The sequence below is a fragment of the Petaurus breviceps genome, unplaced genomic scaffold (assembly GCF_028583685.1).
Source record: "Petaurus breviceps papuanus isolate PSGF00001 unplaced genomic scaffold, PetGlider_PUasm1.0 220, whole genome shotgun sequence".
NCBI classification, from domain to species: Eukaryota; Metazoa; Chordata; class Mammalia; order Diprotodontia; family Petauridae; genus Petaurus; species Petaurus breviceps.
Window position 1 is genome coordinate 14911343 of NW_027185876.1, and position 14703 is coordinate 14926045.

The following is a 14703-nucleotide window of genomic DNA, read 5'->3' on the forward strand; positions in this document are numbered from 1 at the left end:
AATGCCCTTTTCTTGGTTCTCATCCCTCTTGATGTCTTTGCAGCCCTTTAATAAACGACGTCAGTTGAGTTCTTTTTCTTATGATTCTCTTCTTATCAGTCTGCGTTGGGAGATCTTCATCCAGGTCACATGTGCTAATTGCAGGTGTCCCCCAGGGCTCTGGCCTGGACCCTCTTCTTTTCTCCTTCTGTGCTATTTCACTTAGTAATTTCATCGTCTTTTAGGGGTTCAGTCATTGTCTCTAGGCTGGTGATTCTTAAACCTGCTTATCTGGCCCTGACCCCTCTGCTGACTTCCAGTTTTGCATTTCCAGCTTTGGGCAACTTAAATTGAATGTTCCATAGACATCGTAAACTCAGTGTGACACAAACTGTATCCATCTTTCCTCCCTCTTCCTTATTTCCCTCTTACAGTTGATAGTACTGCCATCCTCAATGGTCACCCCCATTCCCAGCCTGGGTGCCACCCTCAACTCCTTACTTTCTCTCATCCCCCTCCCACCATGTCCAGTCTGTTGCCATTTTACCTTTGTAACTTCTCTTGTATATGCTCCTTCCTCTCCTATGACACTGTCACCGCCCTAGTGCCAGCCTTCATCATTTCACACCTGGACAGTCGTAGTAGCCTGCTAGCTGGTTTCCCTGCCACAAGTCTCTCCCTGCTCCAGTCCATCTTCCACTAATCTGTCAAATTGATTTTCCTAAAGCACAAGTCTGACTGTCACCCTTCTACTCAGTAGGCTCCAGTGGCTCCCTGTCACCTTCAGGATTCAACACAAAATGCTTTATTTGTCATTCAAAGCCTTTTATAATTGTACCTCCCTCCTCTCTACCTTTCCAATTTTCTTATGCCTTACAACCCCCCTCATACCCTGTGATCCAGTGATACTGGCCTCCTTGCAGATCCTTGCACAGCACATTCCTCTGACATCAGGCATTTTCACTGGTTGTCCCCCCTTCCTGGAATGTTCTCCCTTTTCATCTCTACCTCCTGGCTTGTCTGGCTTTCTTCAAGTCCCAGATATGATCTCACTTTCTATGGGAAACCTTTCTAGATATCACTCAATTTTAATGGTTTTCCTCTGGTTATCATCTTCCACGCTTTATCTTATCTACAGCTTTTGTTTGTACATTGTCTCCCCTATTAGACTGTAAACTGTTTGCGATCAGGAACTCCCTTCTGCCTTTCCTTGTATCCCTAGTACTTCACACAGTGCCTGGAACATGGTAGAAGTGCTTAATGAATGTTTGTTGACTGACTGAGTGATTCCACCATTGCTAAAAGGTCAAAGGATATGGATGAGAATCCTTGAGGAAAGAAATCAATTTGGCAGAGTTGACCAAAAAAATGAAAATTACAAATATTGGAAGGGCTGCAGGAAACCACATTAATGTACTGTTGGTAGAGCTGTTAACTGGTTGATTAATTCGGGAAAGCAGTTTGGAATTGTGCCCAAAAAACTACTAGACTGTGTGCATACCCTTTTACCCAGCTATATCACTACTCTGTCTCTACCCCAAAGAGATGAAAGAAAGAGGAAAAGGCCCTTTATGGACAAAGGATTATTTATAGTAGCTCTTTTTGAACCATCAGATAACTGGAAAGCAAGGGGATGCTCAAGAATGGGGAATGGCAAAACCAAATAGGGTATATGAATATCCTTAACCTCCTTGGTGTTAGTCTCTTCCCTACAAGATTATCCCCAACTTGCCCTAATGCGTCTTGTTTGTACATAGTGGTTTTCATGTTGTCTTCCCCATCAAACGGAACTCCTTGAGAAGAGGGACTGATTTTTACCTTTCTCTGTATCACTAGCACTTAGCATGGTGCCTAGCACATAGTGGGCATTTATTAACTGTTCGTTGACTTGACTATTGTGCTTTAAAAATGATGAAAGTGATGGTTTCAGAGAAATCTGGGAAGACTAGTATGAATGGATTCAGACTGAAGTGAGCAGAACCAGAACAATGTACATGTTTGCAACAATATTGTCAAAACAATTGATTCTGAAGGACTTAAGAATTCTAATCCAGAGGATCAATGATGGAGAATGCTACCCGCCTCCTGACAGAGATGATGAACTCAAGACATGGAACAAAACATCCATTTTTGGAGAAGGCCAATATGAGAATTTGTTTTTACATGATTATGCATTTTTGTTAAAAGAGTTTTGTTTTTCTTTCCTTTTTTTTCCTTTCTTGGGTTGGGAAGGTGGGAGAGAGAGAAAATAAATGAAAAATGGGAAGTATGTCATATTTTAAACAGGGCTTCTCTTTCAGTTTAATGAATTAGTTAAGAAAAGCTTGTAAATATAACTCAATGCTAATTCCTAAATCATTCATACCTTAAAGATAGAAATCATGCAACTGGGACCTCATTTTCACCTACATATGTGTATTGGATATGGGAACAGTTGCTTTAAAAATAAAAGAAGTTAGATCCTTAAGGACAGAAACAGCTATACAGCTGGACAACTTTGTGACCACTTGGTATCAATCCATTTTTTTTTTCTTCTAGGGTTTCTTCAGATTTCCCAGAACAAAGTGGCAGTTCTTCTCTTGGCTGGTGGTCAGGGCACAAGACTTGGTGTGGCATATCCCAAAGGAATGTATGATGTGGGTTTGCCATCGCATAAAACTCTCTTCCAGATCCAAGCTGAGCGCATTTTGAAACTACAACAGCTAGTTGAAAAACATCATGGCAGCCAGTGCATCATTCCTTGGTAAAAAGGCCTTTGGCTAGCATTTCCTAATATAGATTGGTTTGTGATATGCAAAATGCATATCAATTGTAGCAGTCAGACATTTTGCCTGAAGTTGCTGGGAGAAAGGGGCATTATGGCAACCTAATTTATCTTTTGCAGTAATATCTACATTAAAATCATCAAATAGTTCACCAACCATATTTTATTAGTCATTGTACTTCAAAGAGTGATGTACTTATATGTTTTTTGAACATCCTGCCTAGGGTTAGGAATAAGAAAGAAAACTAAGTAGTAGGAATTGAATAGAGATCAGCTATACTGAATAAATGTAACATCTCAATCTGGACATTTATGTTACTATTCTTTTTTTTTTCCAAAGCAATTGGGGTGAAGTAACTTGCTCAAGGTTACACAGCCAGGTGTTTCTGCGTGGGTGCTAAGTATCTGAGCCCGGATTCGATCCCAGGTCATCCTGACTCTGTGGCTGGTGCTCTTACTCTCTGTGCCACCTGGCCGCCCCTTTATGTTACTATTCTAAGGAGTTTGCCTTGTGATTGGCAAAGATGATATCTGAAAATATAGATTTATAAATCTGATAAATTAAGCTTATCTTTAGGTTAACGAATATGAAAGATTCTTTACTTTAGAGAATTCACCATAAGTGCTTTATAAATAGGGTATTTTAAACAATTCATTTTACACTGAATTGTTCCATGTTACATAAGTTGTCCTATAAATCAAATCAAAGGAGGCACTTTGCCTTTGTTTATAGGTGTACTTTTCCTGCACTTTGGGGAAGGGCAGTTGTGGTATGAAAAATAATTTCCTTAAGCTAATAGTAGTTTTAGCACCAGATTTACTAATTTTTTTTTCAGCATTTCTCCCTTTGGGACAGGGAAAACTGAGTTCCTTTATTGCTTTGTACTTTTTTTAAACCACATTGATATAGCTGAAACCATATTTTTCTGTTTGAAGTTTTGAATTACATCTACCATTCTTTGCATTTCCAAACTTCCTGGAATGTATGTCATTCATTTCAATATTATCTTGAAAATCCCCTTTGTAGAATTCTCTGACATATGCTTAATACTCCATGTTGAGGGTAATTGTCGGTCTGGATTGAGTATTTGTATGCTCTTCTAATATGTGTCCATCACATAAAATGGCACTCACCACCATTTGTGCATGTAAATTTCTAGAACAGAGTGTATATGTATGTATGTGTGTATGTGGGTCATTTCCATATGTAACTAACCCTTGTGCCAGTCAAGGTAGAGGGTTATTTATAATTTTATGTTTGTAGTCAGTAGAAGTGTTAAGAGAATATTTCTAATTCCATTTCAGAATTTTAAAAGAAATATCTGCAGTTGAACATTTGACTGGATGTTGCTTCCACTCTTTGGTTCTCGTAGAATGTCTTGCAGTGACTTAAAATAGATTTCATAACATAAAATGTATGTGGAGGTTAGTTGGAGGAGTTCAGGCTCTCTAAGAGTTTTAGACACATCCCTTGGTTCCATTTCAATAGCAGCCTCAGTACTGGGTGATTGAGAGATGTCCTGAGGATTCTCTGCTTGGGAGGCAGCTGATAGGAACTATCTAGGGTGAAAGATAAGAAGGCCAGAATAAGGGCAGCTAGATGGTGCAGTGAATAGAACACTGGCCCTGGAGTCAGGAGGACCTGAGTTCAAATCCGGCTTCAGACACTTAACACAAAAATCTAGCCGTGTGACCTTGGGCAAGTCACTTAACCCCAATAGCCCAACCCTTCTCCCCTCCAAAAAACAAAAAAAAAAAAAAAAGAAGAAGAAGACGACCAGAATAGTCTAACACTGCCCAAACTCTGCTGTAGGTCAGTGCAGGGACAGTCTTCCTGTTGTCTGGTTCATAGAGAATCATGATTTTTGGATGTGTCTTCTGTCTTGCTAGGTACATTATGACCAGTGGCAGGACAATGGAATCTACAAAGGAGTTCTTCTCAAAGCACAAGTACTTTGGTTTAAAAAAGGAGAATATCATCTTTTTTCAACAAGGAATGCTACCTGCTATGCAGTTTGATGGGAAAATTATTCTGGAAGAGGAGAGCAAAGTTTCCATGGCTCCAGGTCTGTGTTGATTACTATCTAATGTGATTAGAGGGGCTAATGATCTGAATAATCAAACTTCAATTAACTAAGTGAGCCTTAATTGTTCTCTAGGCAAAAATGAATCAGACTCTGGTAATATTTTCTTAAAAAGAGATGATCATTAGAAATGATCTTCAAAGGACTGACTTCTTTAAAAATCCAGAAATGCAATATAATAATATAAATATAATAAAATGAAGATGTTTGCATAGTCAGCCAATAGTTTTGAGATTTGTTTTAAGAGAGTTTCATTCTCCAGTAGTTCTCTTCAGTTCTTTCTTTTTTTTTTCATTGGAGTCATTGTTATTGAAATATCTTTCAAAGCATTCTTTGTGATTTTGTCAAATGTTAAGAAGTAGTTTATGGATGTGAGAAGTCATATGCAAAGTTCTGGATGTTATAAAACTGGGAGAGGGATAATGAATCCTCTTACGACATGTCTGTTCTTACTTGGGAAATATTACTTAGGCCCACAGTTCCCTGCTCTGCCCTCCCCCAACCCCACCCTTGTACCATCTAGTGGTAGATGAACCCATGGCCTTGAACCTTTGGTTCTCTTAGGACAAGCCCAGATTGGAAAGTCTGCAAATGTCTGCAAAGGATCTTTTCTAGATAGGCCAGGTCCTGGGTTTGGGAGGTGTCTGAATGATGTACAGTGTTCTATGGAATACAACAGGGAGTAGATTTCATCAGTGTATTAGAATAAAGCTTCAGCAATGGGGTGGGTTGCCTTGTGAGATAATCTCCTGTTCATTGAGGTATTCAAGCAGACGCCGGGTGATCACTTCATGGGGATGCTTTGGAGGAAGTGTGTGCTAAGCTGGCCGAGATTGTTTCCTGTGGTTCTTTCTACCCGGTGTGACCCTATAGGTATATTGTAGTAGCTCCCCCCCACTCAAATAATGAAGATGGTACACAGTAATTCTTAGGGGAAAATAGTAGGGAAGAGAAGAACAGGAAGACTTAGGGCCATCATTGCATAGAATATGAGTAATGAAACAAGACTAACTTGTACTTTTAGCACATGAAGGTAGAAAGGGTCTTTTAAGTATCATCAAGATTTGGTGGGATGGAACTCATGACTAGAAAATAGAAATATGAAATATACCTTGTTTAAAATAATATAACATTTTTATAATAAAAGGAGTGAGTTAATCTAGATTGTTAAGTAAGTATATTATGCGTATTTGGAAACTGAGCCAGAGCTTGGAAGCCTGTTAGATAGAGATGATTAGGAGATGAGAAAAGGACAAAAGAAGGTGTTATTCTTATGGGAGGATCAACTGAAGATATGCGTAATACTTTCCTGAGACAGATAGTAGGACTAGCATAAAGGAAAGAGATAGAATCTTTGGCTCTGCAGAAATCTGATGTAAGTCTTATTCTGTGAAAAGCTTTGATTTAATTCTTCACTTGTCACATTTATTTTTATCTCTAAAGGTTGTAAAAACAACTCAGCCTACTTCCCTGGGCTTCATGCTGACCAGTAAGGAAGGTACAATGATCTCTGAAGTCCAGATAATCACATTGTCTTAGAGCAGGAAGGAAGAGAATGCTGGGCCTCAGCTGTGTCTTCTACTTTTAGACAACAGATTTCATAAAGATGAGAAGAAGGCTAGGGATGATGACATGGGCTGAGATTCTAAAAGGGAAGGAGGCTCATGGAGCCTGGAAAGCTCTGACTAATGAAAATCCGATGATGTAGATAGAAATTATTTTAATGAAACTTTCTGAGGAAAGCATTGTATCCGGCAGAAGCAGGGCCTCTCTGAGCTTGGACTGTAAAAGGAAGCATGTGAGGTATGGATCGCAGGGTCTGGGCCCACCCAGGGTACCTTAAGAGGAACATAGTAGCCAATGGAATGGTTATCTTTCAATTAGAGAGCTTCCTGTCCCCAAAAGTGTTCAAATTAGGCTATTTACTAACTGTTAGAGCGGCTGTGAAGGGGGTGATTGTATTGGGTAATACCTAAGATCTTTTTGACTTTAAGATTCTGTGATTCTGGTCTTGTTCTAAGACGTCCTCTAGGGCCTAGAAGTCTCTGTTTGAGGCTTGCAGTCGTAGGGGATTCTCTCAAACAATCTCATTAAAGTTTTCAATAGAATGCTCTAGTCTACTTCAGTGCTCCAAGAAGCTCCCTAAGACTGGAAGGAGCAGAGGAGGTGCCAGCTTTCATAAGGAGAGGGAGTTCCTTTATCTGGAAGTTCCCTCAATTAACTATATCACAGGTTAGTCCCTTTCCTTGTAAGTGTGTACAGACTTCCATTTAGCCAAATTTATTCTGAAGTTTAGAGCAACGAGAGAGAGCGTGTGTGTGCCTAAGTACCGCCTTAGTGCTTGTCCCAGCATCCTCCGTGGTCGTGTCACCCGAGCACTATGTTTGGTCCCATTTTTCCGTCATTTAACCCCTGGAGCACTGTATGCCTCAGCTTTCTAACTCTTGAGTTGTCGGTTTGCTAGGGGAGGCTTTCCAGTTTAATGTTCAGATAGCAAACTTAGGAAACCCATCAGTGAACACCTCAGTTCTGCCACCTTAGGTGAAGGAAGGGAGTTCTGGGGGTCACATTCCTCTGTCATAGACTTCAGGACAGCAGACCAAATGAGTGTAAGATTACAGAGCTGTAGTTGGAAGGGCCCTTAGACATCATCTGGTCCAACCCCTTTATTTTACATATGAGGAAACTGAGACCCAGAGTGATTGAGTGATTTGGCCAGAGTCACATAACTAGTTAAGTGTCAGAGGCAGAATTTGAATTCAGATCTTCCTGACTCCAGGTCCTACCTTTTCTTCCCTCTGCCCAGCTGCCCTTCATATGTAAAGCTCCCTCTTAGGTATGTGCCAGGGACTCTGTTAAATGCCTCTTTAACTTCACAAGGTTAAATTGCGCCTGAATGTGTGCATGCTTACGTAGAGAAATTGTGTGTGTATGCACACACACACCTCCCCTGCTTGGGGAAAAGTTGTGTCTTGATGCCCGTTTGTGATAACGCAATGTTTGGCCTCTGGCTGCATAACATTTAGTGACTTGAAACATAAAGATTTTAGAGGTAGAGATGAGGCATGGGAGGCACTTCTTGGGACCCCCCGTCACCCCACCTTGCCTTTCCCTTCATCTCTAAGACTGGCATTCGTTTTCCATTAGACTGCATTGCTCATGCTATATATTGGTGCCTTGTTGGTACCCTTCCCCTTTTATTGGATTCCTCAATTTCAGTTTATTTTGGGGGAAGAACACATAATTTTTTTCACCTTTTTTACTTTGAAACCAAATTACTCTCTTAGTTTTAGATATTTCAGAAGGGCTTAACGTGAAGCAGGTCAGAGAAATAATTGGTACATGAAACCCTGACTTCAGCTCCTGCTTCAGACTTAGCTGTGTGACCCTGCCTCAGTTCACTATACAAATATTATTATTGCTGTTATTATTATATAACAGTAGGGGAAGTTTACAGTGTTGCAAATATTCTTTTTTTTCTTTTTGGAGGGGGGAAGGTAAGGCAATTGGGGTTAAGTCACTTGTCCAAGGTCACACAGCTAGTAAGTATTAAGTATCTGAGGCAGGATTTGAATTCAGGTCCTCCTGATTCCCAGGCCGGTGCTCTATTCACTGCATCACCTAGCCGCCCCTGTTGCAAATATTCTAAATAAAATCCAGTCTTTCATGAATGCCCCTCATAAAGATGTCCTGTTCAATATCATTTCACAGTAAACTTAAACTTGCCAAGGCAAAAATCCCTTGTAATCTAGTTCAGCTTTTCCCACATGGTACGAAGGAACAGTGCTTTTTGGAGGGCAGTTGGGGTTAAGTGACTTACCCAAGGTCACATGGCTAGTTTCTTTGTATTAAGTGTCTGAGGTCGTATTTGAACTCAGGTCCTCCCGACTCCAGGCCTGGTGCTCTATACACTGGGCCACCTAGCTGCCCCACAAAGGAACAGTTTAGTGTTGATGGGAGCCAGCATTGGAGCAGCCCTGGGGCAGTCATGCTCCTGAGGCTAGGCTGTGGATGCTTTTCACAATTCAGTGTGCACTTAAAAATTATTTCTATGGAACTAGTTTTCCCCATAACATTCATTCATGTAATTTTGTGTTTTCATGGAGCCATGTCATGATGTTAGAGTAAATAACTGTAGCTGGAGCTAGTCTTTCTTATTCTTGGCCTTTTTATTTGAATCAGAAGATCATAGATATTGGCTGGAAAAAACTTAAGAGGCCATCTGATTTTGCCCCTTATAAGGGGAACCAAGGCTCTTAGCTATACGGGCAGCAGGCAGCAGAAGGGGGATTCGAATCCAGGCCTCTGACCACGGAGCCTTTGTTCCTTCCACTGGAATATGCTACATTTGCCTATTGGCTAGTAGTTCATTTCTTATTCCAGAATTAACATGGATCTCAGTCACAAACCAATAAATTAAGCTTGATAAAATTTGGTAATGTTTTTGGTAAAAAAAAAAAATTTGGTAAAACTTTAGATGTAATAATTTTTTTAGATTCTCCTTTCCTGATCTTTACGTTCAGTTTCTCTCTTCCTTCATCTTTGCCGATAAGCTCTTGGTCTTAGGCTTAGACCTGCCTGAAGGTCGTCCCTCTCTACTTTGAGACTCTCTGATACCTGGGGAAATAATGTTCTTGCACCTTGGCTCTCTGTAGGAGTGAGATGGTGCTCTCATTGCCTATCCCAGGAATCCAGCAGTATGTAAACCCTGGGGCTCAAGTTCAGTCTTAGAGGCTGATTAGCCGTGTGCCCATGTGCAAGTCATAGGAACACAATGTGTATGTCTGATATGCCCTACTGGAAGCCTTTAAGGCTTACATTTTTGCTCTCCTGAATCAGGATTAAAAAAAAAATAATCAAATCCTGTATATTCTACCACTCTTTCTTACATGGCTATGAAGCTATGGTCTGCTGAAGAAAATAATTTACAAAACCCTGCCTATTTCCTTCTCCTGTTTATGTTAAAGAAACCTTCAACATATGCATATTAAGCTTTCTCATAAAGATTTTATAGCTCTGCTCTGAACCTAATAACTTTCGACAGTCTCCCCTCTGTAGCAAGAGGCAGCATGATGTAGCAGAAAAAAATGTTGGACTTGGAGTCAGGAGACCTGGATTCTCATCCTGTCCCAGACACTTATTAACTGTATGTCCGTGGCTGAGTCACCACTAAGAGACTTAGCTTCCTCATCTAGAAAGGGGAGAAAATAATATTTGAACCACCTACCTGTAAGGGTTAGTGGGAGAAAAGTATTTTGCATACCTTTTAAGTTCTATGTAAATGTGAGCTCTTGTTGTTAGAATAGAATATTTTTCTCCATTTTCTTCAGAACTTAATTTTTTACTCCTCCTTCATATCAGATAATTTGAGGAAGCCTCTTACACAGTCTGCTTTGAGAAGTGCACACTGATATGATTGTCTCCTTCCCACCCTCACCTCCCAAAAAGGGATGAAAATGGGCAGCTGGCAGGTGATTACCTGGAGGCAGATAGGCCTAAAACTCTTTTCTTTGAGGGTTGTTTTAGATTTTAAAGATCTTCAATTAGTGTGGGCATTATTTTGTGAAAAGGTGTGATGGGTGCTCCTATTGAAGGTCACCTGCAGCTTTCTAGGAGAAAATATATGTGAAAACTACACTAGAAAGTGCCTAGGGTGGTGGGGGGGTGCCTTTTAAGAAATGCCATTTTATTTTCGTTTTGCATGCTTGATTCATTGGTAAGTGACTTTGAATAACACCTTCAAATATTCATCTTTTTGAGACTGAAGAATGTGTCTTTGGGACTGTAACTAAATAATTGGCTTATTTTAAGGAGATATTAATAGAATCTGAAACCATATGAAATAACATTTACTTTTTAAAGAATGTGGTATTTTACAAATTATTAAGTAAGACATACTTGAGGAAACTGAATAAAGAAAAGAGGTAGAAAATTCAAGTTACTTAGATGATATCCTAGTTATTTGGGTTAAACATTGTTTAAAAGTATATCATCATCTAGCATTTGACTTCTTTCTTTTTTGGAACATTTAATTTTCTTTGATTTTCTAACTTTACAATGTGAAACTTTGGTTTTCAGAAGTTCTCATATCCACTTAGAAACATACACGACTTTTGGGGTAACATTTTGTGGGCTTTGGTTCATTATTGAACTGTTTTACTTCTCAGATGGGAATGGTGGTCTTTATCGAGCTCTTGCAGCCCATGGTATTGTGGAAGATATGGAGAAAAGGGGCATTTGGGGAATCCATGTCTACTGTGTTGATAACATCTTGGTGAAAGTAGCAGACCCACGTTTCATTGGATTCTGTGTTCAAAAGGGAGCAGACTGTGGAGCAAAGGTAATGTCCTGCCTAGATTAACTATAGGAGTCTTTATTTTTGTCCCTTGTGAGTCAGTAGAATAATGTTAACAGTTATCTTAGGTTTAAACTTGTCCAATTGAGGTGATTTTGTGAAGATCTTCAGTCATTCTCTCTGGGGTGGAGATCGTCTGGCCTGACAAGAGGGTCCGGAATGGAATCTCGAGGATGTTTGCCTCCTCCCCCCAGCACCTTTCCACTGGAGTACTCAAATGACTTAGCATTCCTGCTGTCTTCCATGTAGCAACTCATTGGGGGTTGGCAGCTAGTTTGGTTAGGTGTCTGCTTCAAGTGAGAGGTGGCAGATTCTGTGAGTCCTTTTTGCTGGCTATCTAAATATAGCTATGGAGAGGGTTGGTTTATCTTCCCTCTTAAGAATTTTGCTTGAGCTGCCTTCCCTCCATTTGTTTAAAATAGTCTTCACTTGCCTCTTGAAGAGGTTTGAGATAATGATAATCCCTGACATTCACAAATTGCTGTAAGAGTTAGAAAGTACTAGCCTCACAGCCACCCCCTGTGCCAGATTGGGATTCTTCTTCCCGAGGTTTTATTTTTTTAAATTTTTTTTAATTTTTGCTTTGTGGAGGGCAATTGGGGTTAAGTAACTTGCCCAAGGTTACATGGCTAGTATTTTTGTGTAGGTGTTAAGTGTCCGAGGCCGGAACCAAACTCGGGTCCTCCTGACTCCGGGGCTGACGCTCTACTCACTGCACCAACTAGCCGCCCCTCTTCTTCCTGTTTTACAGGAGAAGTGACTTGCCAATGGTCATATTGTTAGTAAGTGGTAGAGTTAGTTTCTTGTTGCCAGGGCTGATGACTGTTCAACATTTTACTGGACTGATTTCCACATGTTATCTGATCTAGTGCAGATCAAACTTTGAATCAGGGACACGTCAATTTATTAAATATACATACACATATAAATAAACATATGAATACACATAAATATTTATGTATGTCATATATCTCTGTACTATCTATATATGCTCTATGTTTAAACATATATAGTATAAAATTACCCCTCCTCCCAATGTATACAGTTCTTCCTCTTCAGGGTTCCAGTGGTTTTTGGAGAATCCTAGCCATTAATCAAAGCACCATGGCAATCAAAATAAGTGTCATGTCCTATGGAGCTTTGTATATTACATTCAAGAACATATATTTTATGAGAACTAGAGAAGATGAAAACGATATAATGTTTTGTTAGAATGGCATTAGAAGAATGCATCCTGATTAGCGAATGGTACCATGCGGTTACTTTTGAGTTTGAAAAAAATGACCTTGGGTTAGTTTTGCTCACAATAGGGACAAATAGCCTTACAGCCTGGTTTTGATTGTCCCTCCCTCTGAGAGCCATGTGGATCAGAATGACCTGCCATGTTAGGCAGAAGGGAACCTTGGTTTGAGGGTAGCATTCAGCTTACACTCTGTGGCAGTGGTGGGTCTGCTCATTGATTGGAGTTCTAACCCCATTGCCCATAACAGGGTTAGTCACAGTGAAGAATAAGGACAAAAACTCCAACTAGTGAGGAGAGAATACTTAGAAATTTGCTGCAACATGATGTGAAAGCTGTACTCTCATTGCCTCCTTGCTCCCTGACATTGGCTTCTCGAAGGCTGTACCAACAGAACACGAGCTCTGGTGAGCCCTACCTAGCTTGGAAAGGCCTGGAGTATGTGCTTGGCCATCGACTCTGACTGTTGTCTAATACTAGCCTATACCAGTTATTAGGGTGGCTGTAGGGTATTTTTTTTTTATGGACACAGTACCCCTCAAATAAGTCTGACTTGCAGTGACAAAAATTATAATTCTTGAAGTATTAAAATAATAGGACGTACACATATAGAAGCTAGAGGTCTCTGGAGAGACAGAGCTCATAGGACTAATAAAACTTCCTTTTTCCTCTTTCTAAAATCTGTTCCTGGGGGCAGCTAGGTGGTGCAGTGAATAGAACACTGGCCCTGGAGTCAGGAGGACCAGAGTTCAAATCCAGCCCCAGACACTTGACACACTAGCCGTGTGACTTTGGGCAAGTCACTTAACCCCAACTGCCCTCCACAAAGCAAAAATAAAAAAAAAAAACCTGGTCCTCATAGATCTAAAATTGATTTTGTCATCCCTATTTAGATAGGAAGTGTCCAAGGAACAGCAGTGGGAACAAGATGTAGTTCTCACTCTTGCCCACTTGGTGCCGCTCTTCTGCTTAACATCTGTACATTACTTTAGCATCCTTTGTGGCATGCGGGGCTTTTCAGGCTAGAAAGGGTCTTCAGAAAAGGATCATACAATTTAGAGGCCTTTCTGGACCTTAGAAATCATTTGGTCTAATTGCCTCCCTCTCCCTTCACAGATGAGGAAGCTGAATTTCAGAGAGTCACAGCCCTGGAGCTCAGCTCTTTGCTCCCTCCAAGTCTGCTTCTGTGTCTGCTGTCTCTGAGGTCCCCCAGTGAGAGCTAGATCTGAGACTGAAACTCAGGCACTGGAATTCAGGGGTGCTGGGGCTTCTAGAGGGGTGGGTGGCGTGCTGGACTCGCTAGTGGCGGAGGCACTGAATGCGTCACCTGACCTCGCGTATGAAATAGGGATAACGCTGGCACTTACACATCACTAGGTGCTGTTAATACAGAAGCTTTTTGTTGATGCTAGCTGCTGTTTTTGCCATTATAACATACATTAAAGACTCCTTTTCATATGGGTTAGACTAGGTGACCAGTTAGGGCCTAATGCAAATTGTATGACTTTTTTGTCTATAAAACCAGGAAATTCAGGTTAGACTAGTTTCACTGATAGCACTATTTTATAATTCTACATGTATCAGTGTCTTTTGCCTTATTAAACCAAAATGATGTATATATACTTTGAAGAGCTGTAGTAGTGGTAGTAAATGTTTTATTGATACATTCTTAGAAAAGTTTAACTAGTTCCAATATAACTATGGGAATAACAATAACTGATCATTTATGTCATGCGAAAGAGGAATTAGATCTACTCACTGTAGTTCTGGGTGGCAGAACTAGTATTAATGGGAGGATTTGGGCTCAATGTGATAATTATAATATTAGCTTTCACTCACATATACTGCTTTAGGGTCACAAAATACCTTTTAAAAATAGATGCCTTGTTGTTTTTATGTGATACTTATTCCTGAATAGATACAATTCTTGCTTCCCTTCCTTAGTGAGCCATCTCTTGTAACAAAGATTAAAAAAGAAAAATGATAAAACAGCAGAATCAAGCAGTGCTTCAGTATATGTTGTATTCTATACCCACAGTCCCTTACCTTTTCAACAACGGGAGGAAAGTGCATTTTCTTAACTATACTCCAGTGCCAGACTTGGTCATTATTAAGTATATGACATTTAGCTTTTTTTCCACCCCCTGAACCAGTATCGTTGTGGTCATTTAGTATACCATTTTCTGGTTTGCAGTGAACTTTTACTTTCAGTGTCGTACTATATACTTGGCATGTAGTTAGCACTTCATAAATGTTTTTCATTCACTCATTCATTTGATTT

At 40.1% G+C, this 14703-nt stretch overlaps 1 protein-coding gene across 4 annotated transcripts in view; it reads left to right on the forward strand.

Annotated features, from left to right (window-relative positions):
• UAP1 (UDP-N-acetylglucosamine pyrophosphorylase 1) overlaps positions 1-14703 on the forward strand; it is a 48316-nt gene that overhangs the window by 17364 nt on the left and 16249 nt on the right. For all 4 annotated transcript variants that reach the window (XM_069094658.1, XM_069094662.1, XM_069094661.1 and 1 more), the window contains 3 exons: positions 2518-2722; positions 4634-4809; positions 10995-11167. In XM_069094658.1, coding sequence (XP_068950759.1) covers positions 2518-2722; positions 4634-4809; positions 10995-11167 — 554 coding nt within the window. The remainder of the gene's footprint in view (positions 1-2517; positions 2723-4633; positions 4810-10994; positions 11168-14703) is intronic.